This window comes from Myotis davidii, unplaced genomic scaffold, assembly GCF_000327345.1.
Source record: "Myotis davidii unplaced genomic scaffold, ASM32734v1 scaffold964, whole genome shotgun sequence".
NCBI classification, from domain to species: domain Eukaryota; kingdom Metazoa; phylum Chordata; class Mammalia; order Chiroptera; family Vespertilionidae; genus Myotis; species Myotis davidii.
The window spans coordinates 1,610,378-1,637,126 of NW_006298351.1; the positions used below are offsets into that span (position 1 = coordinate 1,610,378).

At 38.9% G+C, this 26,749-nt stretch overlaps 1 protein-coding gene across 2 annotated transcripts in view; it reads right to left on the bottom strand.

The window, feature by feature from the left end:
* The window catches only part of C5 (complement component 5), an 84,499-nt gene that overhangs the window by 37,931 nt on the left and 19,819 nt on the right, over positions 1-26,749 (bottom strand). For both annotated transcript variants that reach the window (XM_006773992.2, XM_015570641.1), the window contains exons 9-22: positions 24,852-24,978; positions 22,147-22,262; positions 20,403-20,588; positions 18,951-19,154; positions 17,484-17,693; positions 17,209-17,358; positions 13,702-13,831; positions 11,543-11,605; positions 10,239-10,436; positions 8,064-8,154; positions 5,484-5,557; positions 4,579-4,718; positions 3,088-3,315; positions 1,076-1,136 (exon numbers count right to left, since the gene is read on the bottom strand). In XM_006773992.2, coding sequence (XP_006774055.1) covers positions 1,076-1,136; positions 3,088-3,315; positions 4,579-4,718; positions 5,484-5,557; positions 8,064-8,154; positions 10,239-10,436; positions 11,543-11,605; positions 13,702-13,831; positions 17,209-17,358; positions 17,484-17,693; positions 18,951-19,154; positions 20,403-20,588; positions 22,147-22,262; positions 24,852-24,978 — 1,978 coding nt within the window. The remainder of the gene's footprint in view (positions 1-1,075; positions 1,137-3,087; positions 3,316-4,578; positions 4,719-5,483; positions 5,558-8,063; positions 8,155-10,238; positions 10,437-11,542; positions 11,606-13,701; positions 13,832-17,208; positions 17,359-17,483; positions 17,694-18,950; positions 19,155-20,402; positions 20,589-22,146; positions 22,263-24,851; positions 24,979-26,749) is intronic.

Genomic DNA, 26,749 nt, shown 5'->3' on the forward strand with positions numbered 1-26,749 from the left:
TGTCTCTTTGTGTTGAAAAGATTTGTTAATTAAGAATATTATAAATTTCATAAAGAGATAATGTATTTAGACCTTGACCAAGTGCTCAAATGTTTGCAGAATTCTACTGTTGAGAAGATTCAGAAGATCTCAGTGAAGAAAAAAGGGATGCAGGAACAAAGAGGAATGGTTTGTAAAGTGATTAATTAGCATTGCGTTATCAAATAATGCATGTTAAGTATGTGAATGACTTTTTAAAAATATATATATTTATTGATTTTAGAGAGGAAAGGAGAGGGAGAGACAAAAACATCAATGATGAGAGAGAATCACTGATCAGCTGCCTTCTGTGTATTGAGCCTGCAACCTGGGCATGTGCCCTGACTGGGAACTGAACTGTGACCTCCTGGTTCACAGGTCAATGCTCAATCACTGAGCCATGCCAGCTGGGCTGTAATGACTTTTTCTCATGTGTTCTTTGGACTGATGGTTCAGTAAAGTATTATAGTTATTATTGTGTTGAATAGAAAATGATTAATAGATAAGGGAAGCCATGTAATTATTACTATTTCAATGCTTTGCATTTTAAACTAATGGAATTATTTTTATTTGTTTTAAACCCATTCAGATTATAGTATAACTAGAGGCCAGTTGCACAAAAATTTGCACACGAGTAGGGTCCCTAGGCTTGGCCAGTGATCAGGGCTGATTTGTGGGGAGACTGGTGGGGTGAATGGGGCCCCCCCCCGCTCACACCTCCCTTGGCTGGCCTGGTGCTGCCTGCTCGCTGGCCCCCTGCCTGCTGCCACCACCAGTCGGGGCCTGTGGGCTGGGGGCAGCTCCTGCGTTGAGTGTCTGCCCCCTGGTGGTCAGTGCACATCATATCGACTGGTAGTTCTGCCATTCAGTTGATTTGCATATTAGGAATTTATATAGATAGATACATATTATCAAAAAATGGCAATAAACTAAGTAAGAAGTGGACATTTTTTAGTCTAGACAATTAACATTTTGAAAAATAGTGTTTCAAAGTACACATACACTTTAATTTCTAGAGCAAAAGATAACATGTAAAATACAAAATTATTTTACTTACCATAAATACCCTTTGGGTCCAGAGTAATACCAGCATAACTTTCCTTTTTGACACCTTCTGGCTAAAATAAAGACAGAAAACATTCAGTTAAGAACATAATTAAATCTATATGATCTCAATTCTTAGTTCAATTTGACCACTTTTCCAATTTAAAAAATCCTTTTTGCAAATGGGGGTGTAATGCAAAGCATGTTTAAATACTTAAATGCATAAATTCAAGAATAAGATTTTTCTGGCCATTTACATAATAATCAGAGAAAATACTAAATAGAAGTTACTATAAGCCAGGCAATTGACTTAAGTGCTTTGTATGTATTTGTTTATTTAACCTCAAAAATACTCTATGAAGTAGGTGCTATTATTACTGCCATTTGACAGATGAGGAAACTGACACAGAGTGATCACAAAACTTATCCAATGGCACAATGCTAGGAAGTGATAGAGCCAGGATTCAAACAGGGGCAGCCTGGCTCCAGAGCCTGCATATGGAACCACCATGTAAGGATGAATAGAACAAGCCTTGCACAAAATAAGTCAATATATGTTTACTGAAGTGAATTTCATGGATGAAGTCAGAACGCAGACTGTGAACCTTGAGAGAGAAGAAACCTACTAAGAAGGTCTTCTGGTGGCTAGCTAGGCTCAAATTAAAAAACAAAAACAGAGCCTACCAGCCATTTGTATACTGGAGCCTCTCACACAAACTGCCTGCCTCTACACTGAACTGCCTGCCTGCACTGTGTTCTGCCATCTGAGCCAGCTCTTATAAAGGAGTTACTGGAATCCTACAATAGGACTGAAGCTTTTCCTATCCAATTGGAGCTGCACAGCTCCAACCAACCAGAGTGACTCTATTCTGACCAATCAAGACAGTGCCTTTGGCACCAATCACACTACAAAAATTTGGAATCCTCATTTGAATGAGGACAGACCAATTAGGGAGCAGGGATGGAAAATTCTGTCTAGATAAGCCATCTCCCCTCTGGCTCTGAGAGCACAGTTTCATTTCCACAGAAGACTGAAGACTGCATTTCCCTGGCTCAGCTGAAACATGGCCAGAGCAGCCTGGCACAGAATGGAGCAGATCAAATCACAGCAGAGCAGACCAGATCACACAGCACAAAGCAAAGCAGGAAGAAGCAGAGCAGAGTAGACCATTAAGGAGCAGACTAGCCAGAGAAGGACCTGGCTCCAGGGCCACTTGGTCCTGGGGCTGCCTCACAGCCATGCTATATCACAATAGAGCTGTTTTGTACTGAATAAAGTTTCCTTCCAGCACCCCAAATTGGGGATTCCTGTTGCAGTTGTAGTGGTGCCAACAATCATTGGTTGACAAGACCTAGGAAGACACAGTTCTGTCATTAACTAGCCATGTGACCCTGGGCAAGAATCTTAATAAGATAACATGAAGATATTCACCAGACTCTATGGGTAAATCATACTTAATAAATGATAGTTTGTGTGGTTTTTTTTACTTGTTTACTTACTTATTTATAAAATGGAAAGTTTTCTAGACTATAAATTGTAAACTATGCATGTATTAGTTTATTTAACCTCAAAAATACTCTATGAAATACTAGGGCATGTCTTATTTATATCCCTAGTGGCTAGTATAATATCTGGCACAAAGATTTCAAGAACACACTTTCTAAATGTGTCAGAGTGGGGGGTTGGGCCTGGAAGGCTACATACCAAATTGTTAAAATTGGATAGCTCTGGGTATGGGGATTAATTTTCTTTATGTTTTTTCAATATTCTACATTTTCTACAATAAGCATGTTTTATTTTATTTAAAATTTTAAATAATAATTTCAAAGTTAAAAGTTACAAGAATAGTACAAAAAAGATCCAAGATAACCTCCACCCAGATTCCCCAAATGTAAACATTTTGTTACATGTACATTTTAATTTTCTGTGTACCTACTGAATTACTAAGCATAAGTTGCTGATAACTTTTTTTTTTGAAAGAAAAATGTGATTTTTAAAAGAATCAGGAAAAACATGTTTCTTACCACCACTCGTAATGTTTTTACTAAGATTTCTTTTCCCAGTGAAGTCTCCAGTGAAAAGTTGATGCTGTGGAGGCCGATTTCCAGAGGAAGCACAGTAAAGGTCACCAAATGACTGGAGGAGCCCTCTATTCTCTGCTGCAGACATTTAGAGGTCTTTCTCCCCTGATGGCTGATGACTGGGCTTCCCGATGAACAGATTCCCTCCACAGCAGACATTGTAACACAGAACTGAAATATCACCAATGAACAATTATATCAAAACACTTTATAAGGAAAGTATGCCCTTCGTTCATCTGGACACAATTCTTCCCTGATACTTTTACAGTGTTAAATAATCCCTTAGATTCTAAGGCAGAGGAGAAAGTCCACTTTTGAGTTCTTAAAACATACACACACGTTGCTGTAGACCTTAGCAATGTGAAGGGATATCTAGAAGGCTCAACACTGCTCAGAAATATCTTACTTTCCTTACACTGTTTCCTACTAAGTCAGGGGCAAAGCTACTGAAGTTCTTTGAGCATTGGTACACTGTCTCTTTGTATTGTAGACAGTGGGAACCGCAGGCTCAGGCATTTTGTGTTACTCATTTTTCTGTCTTTTAGCTCAGTCCTTGCATGCTACAGATGGTTTTATGAAAGAATGAAAACTCTCATCTCTTGGCATTCAAGGCCCTGCCCAATATGTCCTGAAATTAATTTTCCAATCTTACCTTTTAACTTCCCACTTATACCTAATTTTACAACAAGACTCTGACTCCAGAAAGACTTAGGTTCAAATCTTGGCTATTCCTCTTACTGTATAATGAGAGCAGGATGTAAGACCTCTTTCATTCTCCTTGTCCCCATATTTATAGTAGGGATAACAGTAGGTACTAACTGGCTCAAATAGTGGATACTTTTCATCTTCCTTCCAAAATCTAGTGAACTGACAGAATTGAAAACTATACCCTAAAAGAATAAATCCATAATAACCAGAATAAATTAAGCAGGGAAACAAGAAAGAATGCCAATATTCAACAACTAATTTTGAAGAATTTCTCAAAAATAAAAAGTTCCGCCGAAACCTGTTTGGCTCAGTGGATAGAGCATCGGCCTGCGGACTGAAAGCCCAGGTTCGATTCCGGTCAGGGGCATGTACCTGGGTTGCGGGCACATCCCCAGTGGGGGATGTGCAGGAGGCGGCTGATCGATGTTTCTCTCTCATCGATGTTTCTGACTCTCTATCTCTTTCCATTCCTCTCTGTGAAAAGTCAATAAAATATATTTAAAAAATAAATAAATAAATAAAAAGTTCCTTCTTCTTCTTCTTCAGAAACACAAATTACCAAGTTGGTTGGGGCAGTAATTAAAGAAACCTATTGGGTCATATTGGTTTATATTGTTGAACTGAGTTTTTATTTTTGTGTGTATGTCATAATTCCATTAATAGAATTCTCAGAAAGTTAGAGAATTTTTATTTATTTATTTGCACATATCATAAATACCTACTTACCCCTATCCCAGACATCCTATAGTTGTAAACAGTTCCTTTCAATTGGATCTGTTCCCCTCGTACAACAGAATATGGTATATTCATTTCCAGGAATACATCTTTGAATACTTTTGTCTTGACAGTATCAGAAACACATATACCTTCAGCACAAAGTAAAAGCAAAGTAGAAGCGTATTAGGGAATTCCTATAATATTTTATTAGTACAAAAATGTCTCACATTTGCTTTGCTTCAAGAAAAACTTAGATCATCGTTTTTCATTATTGTCACCCATGTCCTTAAATTTCCTATTCGTTGATCTCTATCTCAATAATTATTGGTATTAACAGAAAACTTTATTTGTCCAACAAATACTGAATTCTATTTAAGTCATGAGATTTTCAACTAAAGAACAAAATCTCTTTTTAGATATTTATTATTGGCTCCATTTAATGGGTGTAAAACTTTTATTATGGAAACCAAAATTTTATAAAAACAAAAAATAGCAAACAAACAAAACCAATCCTGAAATTATTTATAAAGTACCTGCACTAAATTGCAACATAAGTTCATCAGCCCTGGAGAGAAGTCATGCATTTATTTAACTCTACTCAAGCTCCCAATCACTGAGAAAAATGAAAGAAAATAGGGGCTTGACATTAGCATTTAAAGAATGATGGCTTATAGAAGAGCAAAAGAGGAAATAGATATGGTAAAAAATGTGAGCATATCTAAGCCTTCTTGTAATACATTTAAAATAATATTATTTAAAATGTCACCACTAAGTCCTGGGTAAACTAAATAGACAATAACACAAATACTATATGTTTTCAATGATGGCAAAAACACAGCGTTCTACAAAGCATCAAACCACATTTTGGTAATTAAATCACTACCTAAAAGAGTATGTAACTTAAGCTTGCTTACCACTGTCTGAAATGCCAACACCTTGAATTTCCCAGGTAGTTAGAGAATCAGGTAGCACAAACTGCAACTCCTTTCTGAAAATGAAAAAGTTAATATTCAAATACAGTGAAACATCAATAAACCCAACTGGACAGCATTCATTAACAGAATTTTTACTTGATACTACTTTAGAAAAAAAATTAAAAAGCACATCAGTTATTAAGGAAAATCAAGCAAGGAAAATATATTCTGTAAGTCTACTTGTTTTTTCTTGTGCTGTTTTTTTTTTTAATTCCTCACTAGAGCTTATTTTTCCATTGATTTTTAGAGTTGAAGAGAGAGGGAAAGACAGAGAGAAATATCAATGTGAGAGAAACACATCGATTAGTTGCCTCCTACACTCGCCCAGACCAGGGCCCAGGCCAGGGAGGAGCCTGCAACCGAGGTACGTGCCCTTGACTGGAATTGAACCCGGGACCCTTTTGTCTGCAGGCTGGCACTCTATCCACTGAGCCAAACTGGTTAGGGCAATCTACTTGTTTTATGTTTTGAGATTTTTTACTTGTTTGATGAGAATTCAAATTCAAAAGAATGCCTTTGAAACATTGCAAATTCAAAACACACACAAAAAAAGAAAAATTATGTTCATTATGTAGTATGTTCTAAAATAGGGAAGCAAAGTAATGCATCTTAACACTGCTCATAAAGTTGATATAACTAAAAATTTCTGATTAAGTTTATATATTTATTTATTTCATTCAACAAACAGCTATTGTCCACCAATTTTGTGTCAGGCATAATGCTAAGTACTGAGTATGCAGCTCGTAAAAGATGTAGTTCTGCTCTCAAGCAGTTTACAGTCTAGTGGAAAAAACATTTCAGTAAATAAATTGCAATACACTACAATAACTGTACCGATAAAGCACTAACAATTCAGAGGTAATCTGCATTTATTCAACACAGTTTAGTTCCTCTACAAGCCAGACAGACTAGGTGTAAAACAGTAATCTGAATTTAATCCTTGCTCTGGAGGTAATTACATTTTAATGTGGAAGATGGGCAGGTAAATAGGCCATTATCACACTGTGATACATGCAATAGGGTTAATCAAGAGGAGTAATTTACCCAATCACTGGTAGGGTAGGGAATAGTGATGGGGAGGCTTGCCAGAGGAAGTGCTAGCCAAAGGGCAATGTTCAGCCAGAATGACAACAGTGTGGAGGAAGAATTAGAGGGAACATGGGTAGAGACAAGGAGACCCATTAGACAACTGATGACAGGCTCGAGACTCAGTGCCTTGACTGCTCCTTGGAAAGTCAGTGCTTTGAGTCCACAAGAAAGGGTGACAATCAGGGACTCTGCATTATTCATTACTGTTTTCAGTGTGTGGTACTGAGGAGGCATTCCATAAAAATGTGTTGAATAAAGGAATTTAACGAGCAAAGAACCTTTCTTCTCATTAATCAATGTTTGTTTTATATACAGATATTTCAGGACAAAAAAATGGCTTCTTTACAGTATAAACACAGTTGTGCTCAGTTAATGCTTACTGAAGTGAAATGAAAGTAAATGGAATAGAACTCTTCTTCCCCAAGAGTTAATTCTGCCTTGGAATCAACTACTAGAGCAAAGCATACAGTTAAGGGGGAAAAAAAGTGAAGCAAAAAACCAAATTTGGCCAAATGTTAGTGTGGAGAGCAGCTACAGCATTCGGACAGGATCAAGCCTCGGACTGATTTGTGGCAAAGCCACATATCAATCCTAGCTTGGAGGGCAAAGCCCTCCCAGCACAATTATAGGCAAAAGGCTATAGATGTAAGTTTGACCTTATAGTCTGACCCTGCAGTCCTAGGTAGCTAAGGGATGTGGGCTGCAAGGGGGTGCAGCAAGTGCTGCCAAAACAAGGCTTAATAGAGTTCAGAGAATGGCAACAACAGGAAAGAAGTAGATTTGAAATTCGCAAGAACATTGTAAACATCTTGCCCTTCTTTTGTTTTGTGTGATCTGACTATAAAATAAAGCTTCGGCTTACAGGCTGTGTCACTGATTCCTCATCCAGGCACAGTGATCCACCTGGTCCCAACTGTATTCTCTTCTTTAATCCTTCACCACCTCTTCTCAGGTTCATCCCTGGCCATGCTGGACACAGTTCATATTACTATCATCTTAACTCTTAAACTATTGGGAAATGGGCTATCTTCAGATTTTTGCCATAATATTTGCATTTTCTCACATTTTTTAGAGGAATGTCAAAGAAGTATTTATATAATATTGTTGTTAGATAGGACAGGGGTCTCAAGGTTTGAGCCATTCTTACTAAATGCTGTTCTTGCTAAATGTTAAAATGAAGCACAGTATTTTGCAGACCAGCTACAAGTAGGATAACCTAACCTGTAGCCAACTGCAAAGAAGACATCAAGTAATCGACCAAATAATGTATCTAAGCAATGACTAAGCCTCCCTTCAGGAGGCAAAGCTTTGGATATGAATCTCCTGTCTCCTTTACTAGCTGCAAGTAAATACAAGTACCTTGCTTGAGCTGATTGAATAGGGCACACAAAGTGGGGATCAAAATGGGGAATCTCTTGAGTTCTTTAATACCTTCTGGAGACACGATGAACTTCCCATAACCAGCTTTCTGGAAAATAGCTTCTTATTTCTGCTTTAGTTACTGCTGCCAGGGGCCGTATATCTGGGGGTCAGGGGAAGTATATTCAATTATAGAAAAACAACATTATTCTACTTAGAGCCAAATTTTAAATATGGACATTTAATTTAGACACGCATTTTCTGAAAGATCAATGAAACATGTTGTTTAGTGATTTCAAAATAGAACTATTAGGAGTTCTCCACTAATAGCATTGACAAAACAAAGCGTAAAATATCTTTATTTATATAAAAGCCTAATATGCAAAATGTCTCCTTGGGAATTCAACCAACTGGGAGTTTGATCACTCACTATGACATGTGCTGACCACCAGAGGGTGGTGCGGAATGATGGAAGGCCTAGGCCGGCAGCCAGCAACCAGCAGCCACTAGGGGCCCTAGTCATGCATGAATTTCGTACACTGGGCCTCTAGTTTATTTTATAAATTTCTAAATGTTTAGTGTTCCTGAGATTATACAAGATACTAATCAGTCTATAAAGTTATTTGCATTTTTATAATTGCAACAATTCTGTTTATGTGATTCTCTGCCTTAGCTTAGAAATTTATTTATAAATTCTCTTTAGTCAAAATGAACATAACTTCTGCTCCTGTCCAAGATGAACTAACAAGGACTGGGGTTATCCCTCTGTCTTTAAAAAGAAAAAAGAGAATAATACCAGACACACCATATAAAACAGTTTTCAGACACCAGAGCTTAAGTGACCCAGGACTGTGATCCCTGAGAGAAGGGAGAAGATTAGGTAAAGTCTAAAGTTGTCCAGGTTTCCTGTCTGGAGATAGTTTACAGGCTACAGGGCAGGGAGAGGAACCTATACAGACCCTTGTAGAGTTGCAGCAACACACATAGGAGTTTTAGGATGTCATCAAATGGACAATGTTTAAGATACACTATTAAGCAAAACAATCCTATATAATAAAAGCTTAATATGCTAAGGGTTTGGTCGTCCATTCAACCAATCAAAGTATAATATGCTAATGAAATGCTAAGGCCACTCAACCGCTCACTATAACGTGCACTGACCACCAGGGGACAGATAGTTGATCGGTTGACCAGTCACTATGATGTGCACTGACCACCAGGGGGCAGACACTCCAACCGGTAGGTGAGCTTGCTGCTTGGATCCAGTCCATTGGGACTGAGCGAGATGGGCTAGACATGCCCTAGAGCCCTCCAGGGTTCACTCCCTGGCTGGCCAACCTTCCACATCCCTCTCCGTCCTGATTGTGCACTGGTGGGGTCCCTTAGTCTGGCCTGCACCATCTTGTAATCTGGGACCCCTCAGGGGATGTCAGAGGCCGGTTTCAGCCCCATCCCACAGACCAGGCCAAGGTGCATGAATTTGTGCACTGGGCCTCCAGTCAGATTATAAAATAGGACTGGTCATTCTGCTTTTGTCTACTAGTGCATGAATTTGTGCACTGGGCCTCCAGTCAGATTATAAAATAGGACTGGTCATTCTGCTTTTGTCTACTAGTGCATGAATTTGTGCACTGGGCCTCCAGTCAGATTATAAAATAGGACTGGTCATTCTGCTTTTGTCTGTTTTGTTTTAACTATATGTAAATGAAACAAAAGTCCTAAAAGTTCTGAAAACATATTAATGAGAGTTCTATAGAATCTGAAATTATATATTGTACTTGAAACGGAAATAAGATTTCAACTTTTATATAAGTACTCTTAACCTTATGCTAGATTTTAAAATCTTTTGCTTATATTTGGTCATATAGGTATAAATGGAATTTTTAATGGTTGTAATATCACAGCACCATAGAATTTTAGAGTTCAAAGGCACATTGGATATCATCTGGCCTAACTTTTTTGCTTTAGAAATGAGGAGGCTGAGACTCTGAGAGGATAAACAATCATTCAGGTTTACAGAATGAGCCCTGGGTCTTGACTATGGACTAGTGTACTCTGCTCCATACACTATATGTGCCTCTTTGGATTCCCAAAAATGATTAACAGATTTTTTTCTTAGGGGCATTTACAAGTTATCTTTTCTATTTTAATTTTTAATAGAGCATGAAAATTGCCTTTCTTAGCAGCATAAAATTACGCAAAATTGTTCATATTGGGCAGAATTCTGATAGAAAATATCAAACTTACGTAGCCTTCCCAAAAGCATATGTTTATGAGACTCTTCAGCACGGAACAGGTGTGCTATGGTACAACAATTCATAAAAGCTTGGATGCATCTTGGGCCTAACTTAATCCGGGCAGCTCGCTGTTGACAGCTTTCATCATCATTACGATAGGCTCCATCACGACAACATTTTTTCACTTGATCATGTTTGTATTTCGCAGCTGAAATCGTAATAATACAGGTGTCCTTGATTATGCATAAAGTCATAACACCTCACACTTAGAAGAGATCTGAAGAGATACTTCGTTTCTACTGCCATATGACCCCCTCCCCACAAGTCATGGTTAGTTGGCTGATCAGCCTCCCTTTGGAACTATTCTAGTAATGGGGAGAATGTGGTCTCATGAGGTAGGGAGAATTCTGATTCATATTAAATGGTTAAAGGGCTTCCTGCACTAAGCTAAATACTAAGTCTTGAAACTGGCACCTTGAGTTCAGTACCCTTTGACTATGAGAAGCACTCAAGTATTTAAAGATAGCAATCATCACTACACAAGTATTTCCTTCTTTAAGCTAAATATCCTTCCCGCCCCCCCCCCGAACACTTTTTGTGTGATATGGTTTGAGGACCTTCACTAGTGGCATCACTCTTCATTGTAAATACTTAAATTAATGTGGCTCTTTTTGTGTCATTAGAACTTAGAATAAAAGTTAGAATTAAAATAATTCATATAGAAATGGAAGAAATTATTACATTATTGTAAGCAAGATTATTAGTTGAACTCAAGTCACTGACTCCCAGCTCAATGTTCATTCTTTATAACACTGCCAATTATCGAATTTCTAGTTAAATAATTGTTTTAAATAATTTATATTAGACTTATTTCCCAAAGAGTAATCCAAAATACTATTAACTGTTAAACATATGAAATAAAAGAAATAGATTTCCAGATATACCCCAAAATTAATTAAATTATGAATGTTTTCAGAATAAAATAAAAGAATATGATTTTAATTGTTAGATTAAGTCTGTGGAGAAGAAATATTTGTGACAAATAAAAGTTTATCTTTTAGAGATAGAAATAATACTTTATTTTCTTCAGATTAAAGTTATGACAAATGAACTATTGGATATATTTGGAATAATCTTTTTGATTATTAGATAAATTAGATGAATTAGATGAATTAGATGATTAGTAGGTGAATTAGATGTCTGTACATTTGTGGGTTTTTTGCCCATTCTGAGTTAGGGGACATTAGACTATGTTTAATTTTCTTCAGCTTTTGAATGATACAACAATAACCTTTTTACAATCACTTAGAGTACCTTGTTCCTCTATTTTCTCTTGCAGCATTCTTCTTGGCCTGAGAATTTCTTCACAAGGTTTATCTGTTTTGTTTTTTAAATGATATAGACAAAAAGAAGAAAGAAAAAAAGGAGATTAAAATCTTGAAAAAAGGAAACTCCATAAAATATGTATTTTAAAAATTCACAAATCATTCATTCAAAATATTGAAAACATGCTTTCAATTAGGCATTACACACTATATATCTTACTATGACTTGTTTTATCTTAGGAGAGCTCATGATCTAGTGTTATATAGTTTGACTTGTTTGATCTGAGTTTGGTTTTGAATCTGGCAACCTTTTTTGAACCACTTATTATAGAGAAATAGCTAAGTATTTATAGTGAACGAAGTTTTTGTTGGATATGTTATTTTTATTATTTGTTCTTTGTACTATATTATGCTATATAATAAAAGGGTAATATGCAAATTGACCAAACAGCAGAATGACCGGTCACTATGATGTGCACTGACAACATAGGAGCTGCTCCATGGTGGTCAGTGCACTCCCACAGGGGGAGCGCTGCTCAGCCACAAGCCAGGCCGACAGCTGGCAAGTGCAATGTCCCTCCTCCACGGCAGTGCTAAGGATGTCCGACTGTGACTTAGGCCCACTCCCTGCCTGCGAAAGGGCACAGGCTGGGCTGAGGGACCCCCCCTCCCCCCAGTGCAGGAATGTCATGCCTGGATTCTAGTTACAAATAATAGTATTAAATATACTCATGAACAATTATAAACCATAAAAAGAAGACAATTAAGATGTGGACTTGCTTGGCTGGTGTTACTCAGTGGTTGAGTGTCAACCTATGAACCAGGAAGTCACGGTTTGCTTCCTGGTCAGGGCACATGCCCGGGTTGTAGGCTCAATCCTCAATGTTGGGTGTGCAGGAGGCAGCTGATAAATGTTTCTCTCTCACCATTTTTTAAAAATCTTCACCTGAGGATATTTTTCCATTGATTTTTAGAGAGAGGGAAAGACAGAGAGATATCAATGTGAGAGAAACACATTGATTGGTTGCCCCCTGACCAAACCGACTAGTGGTCTCTCTCATCATTGATGTTTCTGTCTCTCTCTGTGCTCTCCCTTCCTCTTTAAAATCAATTTATATAAAGATGTGGTCCTTGCCCTTAGGAAGCTCCCAGTGCAGTCCTGAGAAAAGTTGTATAATCTATCTATATAAAAGCCCAAGCAACCATCGCAACCAAACAGACAACCAAACAGGCTGCGTGGGGCGACCCGGCCGGCAGGGGGGTTAGTGAGGGGCGACCAAACGACCAAGCAGCAGCTGCGAGGGGCAACCAGGCCATCAGGGGGGGCAGTTGGGGGCAACCAGGCCGGCAGGCAGAGGCAGTTAGGGGTGACCAGGCTGTCAGCGGGGGCAGTGAGGGGCAATCAGGCCAGTAGGCAGAGCTGATTAGGGGTGATCAGGCTGGAAGGAGGGGCAGTTAGGGGCGATCAGGCAGGCAGGTAGGTGAGTGGTTAGGAGCCAGTGGTCCAGGACTGTGAGAAGGATGTCCGACTGCTGGTGTAGGCCCAATCCTGGAACTGGCAGTCGGGCATCCCCCAAGGGGTCCTGGATTGAAGAGGGTGCAGGCTCAGCCAAGGGGAATCCCTCCTGTGCATGAATTTCATGCACCGGGTCTCTAGTTCAGTATAAGGATGTGCAGTGATGCACTCCTATTATATTACTTATAAATAGAGCTAGTCCCTACAATATTTTCTCTATCAAAGGAGGAGGGAATGATTAATTTTATGGAGGAAAGAATCCTCATAGAGGAGATGATTCTTACACTAGCTTCTCTAGGCTAATAAAAGGAAAAGCAGTTCTGATGCAGAAAGGACCAAAAGTGTAATAGCATAGTTCCATCCAAGAACTACACTTGGTTCTACATAGCTTAAACATAAGGTAAGGTAAGGTAGAGTAGGATGAGAAATAGTTGGAAAGAAGATCATAGGAGGCTTTGAGTACTTCATTTAAAAAAAAGTGTACTTCATTTTAAAGGCTAATGAAATGTCATTCTAATATCAGTGTAGAGAATATTCTGGAGAACGAACAAAAATGAGACCTAGGAGGCAAATAGTCTATGTAAGTTTCAATATCAATTTTAAGAATAAACAAAAAGTGCTGAGAGTTTTACCATTTTCTTGGGTGTCATCTGCATTTGCATTGGTGAGGAAGGTGAGTCCAGCCAGGCGGAATACCTCTGCATTGTTGCGGCCACCACCTGCCCCACAGCCCAGGTCACTCTTCTCTAAAGCTTGAAATACCTGTCCAGACAGCCAAAATGTTGAGCCTATTCAGATGTAGAAATCATTCCTCTGAAGAACCAAAGGTGTGAGTTCATGGTTATAACAAACTTGTGAAATTATCACTTATCAAATGGCCAAAGTCCAAATTTCCCAACTTCATTCCTTTAGTTTGCCCTTTTAGATTTTTAAAATATATACCTATTCAAAATTAAACCAAGAACTAAGTCTTAAGCTTTGGTGAGGAGCTTTTTAGAAACTGATCCATGGTGTTTTGTACTTAGATGCATGCTGTTGAGCAGGCAGTTAGGCATGAGCAGAACATGGAAGATAGGCCAGACATGGAATGTCAACAGGGCAGAGAGTCTTAGGTGCCTAGCAATTAGCAAAACTGGGAAACAAATATTATAGGCTAGGACATTACCCTCAGGTGACCTTTCTTCCCCTAGCCTTGTAAGTCATATGGTTTAGACTCCCTTAGAGGAGGAAGGGATCAGGCAGTAGTCTCATATGACTCCCATACAAGCCCTTGCATGATGACTCCCTTAAGCATTAAGCCCTCAGGACAATGAGGTTCTGACTTGCATCAAATAATCTTAGGAACAAAGTCTCATGTCTATTGACCACAGAGACAGAGTTTTGGTCAAAGTAGAGATAACATCTAGGCCTCAGTTGTGTTTCAGCTCCAGGCACAGAAAAGCAGCAAAACTAGATGAAGCCATGCCATGGTTGACATCAGGATCAGATGCAATAACTAATGACTCCCATCCATAGTGTCAACCAATCAGTAGAGACCACAATCCTGAAAGGACACACTTGGAAAGTTGATAAATATTTCCCCTAAAATCCCTGCCTTTGGGGAAAAAAAACAGATAAAAAGCCTTAATTCAATGGACACAGGGTTCTCTCTGCATCCTCTCTTCTCCTCTCCTCTCCTCTCCTCTCCTCTCCTCTCCTCTCCTCTTCTCTCCTGCTCAAAGGTGCTGTGGATAGCGCTGGCAAGCCCTACCTGTCTCCCTGCTCCAGGCCTGCTCAAAGCCTCTGCGACCAATGCTGGCAGACCCCCCTCCTGTGTCTGCTCTGGGGCTGCCCTGTCCCTCCTACCCTGCACCCTTCCCCTCCCCCTTCTTTCCTTAGGTATGCTCTCTGGAGCACACCTTCACCTTTCCCCTTTTCTTCTCTCAGCCCTGTTATCTTTGTTTTCTTTCTCCCAAGCTCCAAGAGTCCTTCTATTGCCGTAGACCAATTCCAGCATGTCATAATTTTTGATAAATATTTCCCCTAAAATCCCTGCCTTTGGGGAAAAAAAACAGATAAAAAGCCTTAATTCAATGGACACAGGGTTCTCTCTGCATCCTCTCTTCTCCTCTCCTCTCCTCTCCTCTCCTCTCCTCTTCTCTTCTCTCCTCTCTCCTCTCTTCTCCTTTATTCCTGGTGGTGGGGGATGCTGATCTTAATGGATTCCTTGGGCTTTCTGGTTTCTGTTTGGGTTTAGCCAGTGAAAGATGCAGCAGGAGACTGGAGGGCAACAGGCAAGAGGGTTTGAAGTATTCATTCCCACTGGAATGTTAATAAAAGCAAGGGTCCTAGACAAGGAGGCAGTCTTCAGTTCCTTTAGCTGAAGCTCCTCTGACCCCCAATGCCTTTCAAAATTATATCTCGTCTCCAGACTCTTTATTAGTCCCTGGATTTCTATGTCATCTACGCACAGCGCCTTTTCCAGATTCCTGAACCCTTCTTGATGCTGGGACATGAACCCCAGCATTCTATTGCCTCTGTAACTTGTTACTTGAGTCCATGCATCCCACAGGACAATGGCTTACCTTCCTAAGAACCACTATTAGAGTACAGATTTTGATTATTTAAAAAAAGTCATTTTTATGAGACAAAATTTCTTCTACCTCTGTGACTTTCTCGCATCAGAGTTCTTGGCTCTGAATTCTTAGCCAAACTCAAGAACTAAGATCTAGCCCAGCCAGTGTGGTTCAGTGGTTGAGTGTCAACCTATGAACCAGGAGGTCACAGTTCAATCCTGGTCAAAGCACATGCCTAGGTCTCGGGCTCCATCTCTAGTGTTGGGAATGCATGAGGTGGCTGATCAATGATTCCATTTCATCACTGATGTTTATATCTCTCCCTTCCTCTCTGAAATAAATCCTATCTAATAAAAGGGTAATATGCAAATTAACCATCACTCCATCACAAAAGATGGTTGCGCCCATAGCCACAAGATGAAGGCACACAGTCCTCTCAGCCCCGCCAGAGTCCTCCAGTCCCGGGGGAGGGGGGTGGCCGCTGAGAGTGGGTAGCGTGAGCGGCCTGGTGGAATGCTTGCTTCATCGCTGCGGCGACAAGACAAGCGTTCCACTGTGGCTGCGGAGGGCCTCTGGGCAGCAGGCACAGAGTGGTGGGGGGTGGGGGGAACGCTTGCGTCGTTGCCCTGGCAATGAGGCAAGCATTCTGTGCCCAGCTGCGGATGGGCCTCTGGGCCGCAGAGAGCCTCTGGGCAGTGGGCATGGAGCAGCCAGGCCCCACAGAGAGCTACTGGCACACAGATTCATGCACAAGGCTACTAGTGTGTGTGTGTGTGTGTGTGTGTGTGTGTACACACACTAAGGAATAACTCCACTGTTAACACAATCAATATAATATCTTCCCCCAAATAAAAGAAAAATAAATGGGTGAATGCATAAATGAGTGAATTAGCAAACAAATTAATTTTTACATTGCTTAAAATAAACAAGCAAAAAGAGCACAACCTCTTGTGTTTGGGGGAGAAGGGCTCTAGGTTCTAAGTGGTGCGAATTTGTTTGGGGTGCTTATTCTAGTTTTAATTTTGATCCCAAATGTTTTCCTTTCTGAATGTTTTTTAGTTTCTTAGTTCTTTCTTCCTTGTTCAAAGAAATTCAAGCCTAGGAAACATAGCAGAGTATAGGGAAGAGAAATGGGAACTTAGGGGAAATGAATCATTTTAAAATTCTTCTGTCACAGACTTTTATGAAAGTAAAAATACAAAAACAAAACAAAACAAAAACTCAGAGGTTGCCCATCCAGTCTTTTCCTGTGCTGCTACTATACATGTCCACACCCATATCCCCAAACCCCTGTCAATTGATGGCACTTTTGTTCCATGAATGTAATTTCTATCACAGTCATATGCCTCAAGTGCTTAACTCTACACCTGGAAGAACAAGAAAGGATGGACTTGTGCTTTGGGGAATAACATGACAATGGCTTACTTTCCTAAGAATCACCGTTAGAGTACAGATTTTGATTATGGAAAAGCAGGCCTATTCTTCCCTTAATTCTTCCCTCACAACCTACCTTGGGGCCATACTTTTTTGAAGCACTGCACAGAGCCACCCATGCACCATAACCAAGGTTATGCACTACTTAACTTTTTCTAGGGACTTCTTGGCCTTCCTTTGGACTCCATATATAGCACTGTCCACTGCTGCTAACGCCACCCAGGAGTCTGAGTGAGTTGCCAAATTAAGAGATACATGTTCACCTGGAGAGTATGAATCTGTACCTGGAGACAGATAAACCTAAAAAATCATTTGAAAAAGAAAAAAAAAGGTCATTTTTGTGAGATAAAATTTCATAGGTTGCTGGTTATAGTCTCCTTTATTCAGAAAAAAAAAATTTGATTGTGACATAATTTGTGGCTTACCTGAAGCTGGTTGCCACATTTTTCTTCAATATTTAACCAGATTGAGTCAGACACTAATTCTGCTGTCTGCTCTCCTGTGACGATGTAATAGACCAGGATACGGGCTGAAGGAACCATGTTCAGTGTCACCGGAGCATTTATACTTTGATAAGGGGAATCTGGAAGTTTCTCCCTTGTGCCAAAGTGAACGATTTTGCCCTTGGATAAAATCTAAAAAAAAAGGGTGGCAACAACAATAACTACAAAAAAACCCCTTTGTTTCAGGATGGAGCTTGGAGCTGGAATAGAAATTATATTAAAGAAAAAGAAAGTTAAGTTGTATGAGCCTAGTGTGTGTCAGAAACTTTTATATTTACCTTAACACCTTTAATTGTTATAGTAACCAGTAGGATAGAAATATTATTTCCATTGGGCAAAAGAAGGGACTGAGGCTCAGGAATTAACAAAATGTCATACTGATTTTAGTTCAAGATCACATAATTAGGAAAATAGAGAACTAACGAATCTGTTTAAAGTCACTAAAATGTCCTTTGTTTTATGGATTTAAAAAATAGACAAGTGGAGTACATCTTATTAAGGAATAAACTTTTAAGAGCAGAGGTTAGCTTCTAAGTTGGAAGCATAAGTTTTTTTTTTAATTACAAATTACATGAAGCCAAAATGTCCTAAAAGATCTCTTAAGTTGTCCTTAGCAGGACTACATATAGTAGACAGAAAGTTTTGGTCCCTAAATCGGTCCCCTACTTCTTTATCAGCCAATATGATCTTTGATCCTCACTTATTTTTTAATTTATTTCTAAAAAATGTAAAAAATCCATCACCACCATCTGTTTGGCTTGCCCATTGGAATAACTCATTCCATTTCTTTGACAACTGTCAGGAAGCCCTTAACCTTTTTCACACATTCTTCCCTAGATTTCACAGACAGGCATGACTGACCACCTCTGCTAATATAAGTGATTTAATAAGGAATGTTATAGAGCTACAGAACTGGAGCAGGTATGATATAACTCAACACTTAATAACAGGATTTGGGTTCTCCTTTTATGCCAGTGAAAAGCATATATTTTAAATAGATCTAGGCATTTAGTCTTTGGCCATGATATAGAGTATGGGTAACATGAGAATTTAATTAGGCTCTCTCTGAGGAGTAGCCAGCTGTCTTTGGTGAAAGGAGATCAGACAAGGAATTAGAGGTTCCCAGTTCAAATAAAAATCTTCCTTTTCTAATCTGGGTGACCATGGCAAGTCTTTTAACTTCTTTGTCTCTCAGTTTCCTCATCAATGAAATGGTCATGAAAATCATGCCCAATCTCAAAGGTTTTTTAAAAACTGGTTATTGAATTAGATGATGTTGTTGAAATGCTTTGTTAAAACAAATTTTAGGGATCATTCTAATGTTTCTCTATGAGCAAAGGAAAATGTCCAGGTGGGGAAATAAATGCAATTTTATCATTATTTACTTACCAAGTAATTATAGTGAGTTATTTTGTCAATATATGGACTTTTGGGGGTAACAATAATATTCAGATTTTCTCCTACGAGCATAGGTTTATAGTTTCCAGTCCAGTCAATATAAAGGTAACTTTGGCTGAGAGATGAATATGTTACTGCTCTGTAATCTTTGCTGGCCTGATTTTCTTCTGGAAGATCTGGATCATCGGTCCTGACCTAAAAGGGAACATTTCAAAGAAGACTTGTTGATTGTGATAAAATGTTTTATGTGAAATATACCTTTTAAATTCCTTTCTTTGCTTCCTAAATTCCACACCACCAAATGCTGAAGAAAGGAACACCTCCACTACTCCCATGTTTATACTGCTGGGGTATTAAGTAACTTTATAAAGTCTATGGACAATCATTAGAATCATATGGAATTATGGGCTGTGGTGGGCAAGTCTGGTGAAGTGAAGATAGAAAGATGCTCCAGGGACAAATATTGGTACCCTTCCTGAAATGTAATAGCAAGTTGGGGATTCCTCTTCTTATGTGTTGGGATGGCAGAAATTTGACCAAAAAAAAAAAAAGAAAGAAATTTGGAGTAGTGGTGGGGAGGTCATGAGGACTGGAGGATAGGAGTTGTGAATGGACATCACAGAGATTCTCTGGCCCAATTTCATTGTGAAGTAATAGTACAGATGTAGTGCTTCATGCAGCTAGAAAATATTTCTGGGGTGGGGCAGAAATGATGTCATATCCACCTTTGACAGCAAAAGGGCTAGTAGTTCATGCTCTGGAATGGTTTGCACCCCAGTGCTGCCATTTATTAACTCTGGATAAGTTATTAAAGAGAAGCTTCAAGCCTCTGTTTCCTCAGCTGCAAAATGGCAAAGATAATATTCTCTCACTTATAGAGCTGATTAAGTGGATATTAAAAGTGATCTACATAAAACTCTTAGCCCAATGTTTAGCAGTTCATAAGTGCTCAGTAGATCACAGTGAATGGATGCACGCTGTGGTCATTAACGTGATGAACTTATTCATTTTTTTTTTTACCTGGAAATGGGAACTTAGACATTATTTGCTAGGAGAGATGACTATTAAGTGAGCTCCAAGGTGCAGTGCTTTATGCAGCTAGAAAAAAAGGGAGGCTCCTACATTTAACCCTTTATGGCCCTGAAAAGAGATAAAAATTGGGGGAAAGAATATTCCAACCACTGACTTCCACTGCTGTACCTATTCTGAAGCTTCTAGATTCTAATACAGTCTTACTAAAGTAAGAGAAAATAATTAATTCCCAAATTAAAAGTGATAGATTTATCCTCCTCTAGTGCCATTTTTATTTATTTTGGGGTGCAAAATTGTGGAATTGTTCAAAGGACTTAAGTATAAAATCTGCTACATCAGCTCTGCACACTAGCCAAAGCATACAGTCAAAAGTGGACATTGTCCTAGAAAATTTAACCGAATTCAGCTCACAGTAAACTCCAGCGCTGTCACTCCAGATGGGAGATTCACCACAAATGAAGCTACTCCATCACTGGAACCTGTTACACTTTTCTTTGACTCCAACTCAGCCGTCTCTTGGTTGTCACTGACCGTTTGTGCACTCAGGGTCACTGGCACCCCTCCTATTAACTCATCAAGCGAATCCTTAACTTGCACCTGTTTGTCAGAACAGTCCAAATTCAATTCAACAGCTCGGCATTTGTTTTAAAGCATAACAATTTTGAAATAATTTTTTTCCTCTCCATCAAAGTGTAAGTTATTCATGTTTAATTCAGTAAAGAGAAGTGTATTCTCAGCTTATAAAAAGGTTTAATTCTATTTAGTTAAATTATTTTTAAATAGATTCTCTTGTATTTCAAGCAGACTCAAAACACAAATATTATTTTTTTAATTATGCCACGTAGATGTGATAGGTCTTCTGTTATCTAACGTCCATGTTGGTTTAGGACTAAATAAAAGAGAAAAATGAGACAGTCACTTCTGGGAATGATTCTCTTGGATATGAGAAACAAGAAATGCATCCTTCTTTCTCTTAACCTATACCTCTCACTGTCATGCATATAATCATATATACTTTCCACAAATATATACCTTATATTATTTTATTTTTATATTGATATTAAAAGCCAGTGACCTACAGTAAGTAATAAGTAAAACATTTAAATTATACTAAAATTGATTTTCAAAAGCACATTTTCACAGAATAAAAAGACCATCCCAACTTTCTAAACTGAGGACAGGGAACAAAAATTTTTACTTTAAAAATATAGTGTAACCTGTTACATGTAATAAAATATATATACTAAATGTAATAAAAAGTGAATATTTTAATTCCATACTGTCAGTATTTATTAAATGAAAAGTAGAGGAAGGAAAGAAAACATTAAATAGGAAGGAGGAAGCAAAAAAGACAGAGAAAAGATAGTTAGGATGAGCCAAGATGGAAAGGATGGAGAACAATACAGACAGATGTGATCAGACAGTTATGCACAAGGAGCATACAGAGTGAAAAGCACAGAGGTACAAACTCAGACACACACAGGAAGTAAAAAATTATAAGAGACAGGGGTTTCTTTTCAAAGAATGATATCTCCATCTTAAGGCTTTTAAGGAACATGACAACAAATAGTTTTAAATATTAGTTTTTTTAAACTATAGACTTATGGGGTTTTATTTATATACTAGAGGCCCGTTGCATGAAGAGATTCGTGCAATAGGCCTTCCCTTCCCCTGGCTGCCGGCACCGGTTTTCCTCCGGCTCTGGTTTTCCTCTGGCACCCAGGACCCAGGCCTTCGCTCCTCTGGCCCAGAGACTTCCATCTTTGCTCCACCAGTTCGCGCCTACGTATGCAAATTAATCGCCATCTTTGTTGGATTAATTTGCATGCTCTCCTGATTGGCTGGTGAGCGTAGTGGAGGGATGGTCAATTTACATGTTTGTCTATTATTAGGCAAGATAATTTAATGCAATGCTTATTTAGGGAATGCCTAACATCTTAAATAATGACACTTGCCCTAAGGCTGAAACTGGCCTGCAGTTTCCCACCCCTGTCCACGTCCATAGAAGAGGCAACTTTTACAGAATGAGTTCCCTCCATGATTTGCCTCTCTAGGCTTCTTCCCCTATTTGCTACCTCCATGTTTTCTGTAAAAAGAAAAAGACAATTATATTCAGCAGTTTCTCTCCCTGCCACCTCCCCCCGCCACCACCTACCTTGATAGAATATGGAATTCCAGGCCTCAAGAAAAGAGGAGTAGCAACCAAATTCAGTTTGTAGGGAGAGAGGACATATTTGATGGCAGAAAATTCTGCCTCTTCAGAAAATCCACCTAAAGAAATGACAAGGATCGTGTTGACCTTTTTAAGGAGAATATTATCTACACTGGGATCTATTTTATGTTGCTATGACTCCACAGACTTGTTATTTCACTCACTCCATTTTGCACTCATTCATTTCTCAATTGTAAGTAGGACATAGGTCGTGGTTCAGAGGGGCAGTGAAGAGAAGAGTTTAAACTTCAGGAGTTTTCAAAGCCTATGTACAAGGCTTATATGTAAATATCTCCCATGTAGAATTAGAGCTATAGAGCTGAATTGAGGAAGAATGCAAAGAAGGGACACTACTTTTCGTCAGTGGTCTGAGTTTCAGTTGAGTATGTATAAAGGATTAAGGAGAGAAGGAAAGGATAGGCCAGAGATTGAGCCTTACAGGGGACTTACCATTAGAGTGGAGAAATGTGGAGAGAAATGTAGAGGAAGTCAGAAAAGAGTGCTTGAGGTAGAGAGAATCAAAGAATGATATCTTCATCTTAAGGCTTTTTAGGAACATACTACCAAATAATTTTAAATGTTAGTTTTTTAAAACTATAGACTTATGGGGTTTTATTTATATATAATTTAATGCAATGCTTATTTAGGAAATGCCTAACATCTCAAATAATGACACTTGCCCTAAGGCTAAAGCTGGCCTGCAGTTTCCCATTGAGGGTCCACTGGCAAGTGCCCAATAGCATTACCCTTCAGCTAAACTTAAGCTAAACTATTAAAAATAACACACAAATTTCTAGTTTCCCCAAACCCCTTCCCAATATTACATCCCTAATACTCCCTATACTTCAGCTAACTGGATAATCTGTTATTATCAAAGATCAAGATTCACTTTCCACCCTTGGTATGTCCGTGTATAGAGGATGCTCACTTCACCCTGTCTACCATTCTTGTCTCAAAACCCTACTTATCCTGAAAGACTGATCATCTTTAGGACACTGTTCTTGGTTGCTCAACCATCACCTAAGAGCTCACCTTCCTCTCAAGGTCAATAACATTAACTATTGAGCTAAAAGCATACATAGAATTCCTTCGTGTTATAGAATGCTTTGTTTACTTGTGTTATAACTGATGCTAGTATGTCGTTAGCCTTTGAGTGCTGGTATTATACATCATTCATATTTGGAAGCCTGTATGCTTAGCAACACTCTTTGACTATTTTATAAATATTTATTAAACTGAATTATTTGAAATAAATTGAGTAAAAATGAAAATAAGAAACATTAAAATAGTGATAAAAACAACAGCCAGGGCAAGGAGTATTAAGTTATCCTCATTACCCAACATCTACTGGACATCTGATATATACAAGGTGCTCAATATCTGAATAATTACCTCCATTCTTCATTCTTCTAGTCTAGAAGTACAAATTTAAAGAGGCCTTAGGGTTTAGCTTTAACTTTACAAAAAAAAAAAAAAAAAGAAAGAAAGAAAGAAAAAGAAAAGACTCAGTATGGTTAAATTATTTGTTCAAGGTTAGTTGGGGGTTAAATATGAACCTGAAAATATAAAGAACATTGATAATCAAAACATACCAGAAGCAAGACAATTTGACTAAATGTGGAATAATAATTACTATTAAAAACCATTGGAGTGGGGTTGAGAGCACTATAAAAGATGTTAAGGATGCTAAGAAAGTAGTAGGTGGACCCAAGAAGGAGGAGGAGGAAAAGAACAAGAAAGAGGAGGAGGAGGGCCAACACTAATATGGTCCTTATTATGTAACAGGTACTGTTTTATAAAATGTTTTTATTTTAGAGAGAGAAAGGGAGAGGGAAAGGAAGGAAGGAATGGAGAAAGAAAGAGAGAGAGAGGTTAGAGAGAAACATCAATCGGCTGCCTCCTGCATGCCCCCTACTGAAACCCAGGCATGTGCCCTGACCAGGAATAAACCAGAGACCTTTGGGTGCATGGGATGATGACAATCAACTGAGCCACATTGGCCAGGGCATGACAAATATTGTTTTAAGTGTTTTGGGTATATTGACTCTACAACCCTAACAACAACCCTATGAAGTATATACTATTATTGTATCCACTTTAAAAACACTATTGCCTCCAATTTTAGACAGAATTTCTGAACATTATGGCTTGAAAAAGACTTTAGGTGGTATTTGGTTAAACTTCATCATTGCACAGATAAGGAGACTGATAATAACAACTTCCATTTGAATACTACTTTATCAAACATTTTTACACACATAATTTCATTTTTATTTTGTTTCTCACCAAGTGAGAACATTAGGGTGCCAGATGTTCAAGCCAGATAGCCTGCAGAGCCACTCAGGATATCAACTGGGCAGGTGTTATCCTGTAGTTGAAGCAATGGGAACCCAATGACTAGAGTGGCAAAGCTATATTCTAACCCTAGCTTTTAATGACACAAAAGTAAAATTTAAATATGAAAGAACGGTAGAAATCATTTATACCTTTAATATACTGTCTAAATATTTCCCAAGATAAAGGAAAGAAAGAAAGAAAGAAAGAAAGAAAGAAAGAAAGAAGGAAGGAAGGAAGGAAGGAAGGAAGGAAGGAAGGAAGGAAGGAAGGAAGAAAGAAAGAAAGAAAGAAAGAGAAAAAGAGAAACTTACCTGAAGACTCTATGACTATTACACCAATATAAAGATACTTATTGTTTAAGTCTTCCAGACTGCTGTAGGACAATTCTTTAGCTGCCATTTCAGAGTTCAGTGTGACTTTAGCAACTCCATTTATCAGCTTTTTAAAGGGGGAAAATGAGTTATTTCAGAGAAAAACTTATAAGGAAAAATTAACAAAATCTGCATTTACTAGCCTCTCATAGTAAAGGCCAATGCCAGAAGAAAGGTTGAGCATCAGCAATAAAGTAAATGACTGGTCTAAAATTAAGCCCAGAGTGTTATTTTCTAATTTATATTATTGAATTATAGACATGGGGAGTCTTAAACATCATTTGATTCAACTGGGTCTTTTTTGTACTAGCTGACAAAGATGTCTTCTTCCAATTCCTGAGTCATCATCTATCTTCCTAGGCCTCTCGGCTTACTTTTGCTCTTAACTGAGAGCTTGTTGGGTTTTACATTTAATTTGTGCTTTGTTGCTTACATATTGAAACATTAATTAAAAACATACAATGGGTAAAGGGATATAGGATTAAGTCATACTGTATCATTTAATTATTAAGCATAATAGTAAAATAGACTTTGCCTTATTTTTTTCTTCTAAAATTAAATAACTTGAAGCCAGGGATTTTTGTATTATTTGGCTTTAAGTCTCAGTGTCTAGCATAGAATAATTTAAAAAAAATCTTTATTGTTGAAAGTATTACAGAGGTGTCCCCCCCCCCACCCCCTCGCATACCCCCTGCTTGACCTCCTCTACCTACCACATTCACATCCCCTCCCCTGGCCTTCCCCACACTATTGTTTGTCCATGGGCTATGCATATAAGTTCTTTGGTTAATCTCTCCTGGCTGCCCCCCGCTTCCCTCTGAAATACATCTGTTGCATAGCATAGAATCTTGCATTAAAAAGAGGCATCTAGCCGAAACCGGTTTGGCTCAGTGGATAGAGTGTCAGCCTGCGGACTGAAAGGTCCCAGGTTCGATTCCGGTCAAGGGCATGTACCTGGGTTGCAGGCACATCCCCAGTGGGAGATGTGCAGGAGGCAGCTGATAGATGTTTCTCTCTCATCGATGTTTCTAACTATCTCTCTCCCTTCCTCTCTGTGAAAAATCAATAAAATATATTAAAAAAAAAAAGGCATCTAGCCCTAGCAGGTTTTGCTCAGTGGTTAGAGCTTTGGCCTACAGACTGAAAAGTCCTGGGTTTGATTCTAGTCAAGGGCACATGCCCAGGCTGTGGGCTTGATCCCCAGTGAGGGGCATGCAGGAGGCAGCCAATCAATGATTCTCTCTCATCATTGATGTTTCTATCTCTCCCTTTCCCTTCCTCTCTGAAATCAATAAAAAATCCTATATAATAAAAGGGTAATATGCAAATTGACCAAATGGCATAATGGTCACTATGCCGTGCACTGACCACCAGGGGGCAGATGCTCAATGCAGAAGCTGACCCCTGGTGGTCAGTGCGCTCCCACAGTGGGAGCACCACTCAGCCAGAAGCTCAAAAGCCAGGCTCATGGCTGGCAAGCACAGTGGTGCTGATGGCAGCACTAAGGATGTCCGACTACCTTGGGGAGTGGGCCTTAACCATCAGTCGGACATCTTCCAAGGACTCCCAGACTGCAAGAGGGTGCAGGCTGGGCTTAGGGACCGCCCCTCCGCCAAGTGTACGAATCTCGTGCACCAGTCATCTAATCCTATCTAATAAAAGAGAAACATGGTAATTGGCGTATGACCACTACCCTTCCCATTGGCTAATCAAGGTGATATGCAAATTAACTGTCAGCTAAGATGGCTGCGGGCAGCCAGGAAGCTTAAACTGAACATGAGGCTTGCTTGCTTCAGTGATGGAGGACTGCAACGTTCTTTCCGGCCTCTCAGCCTGCA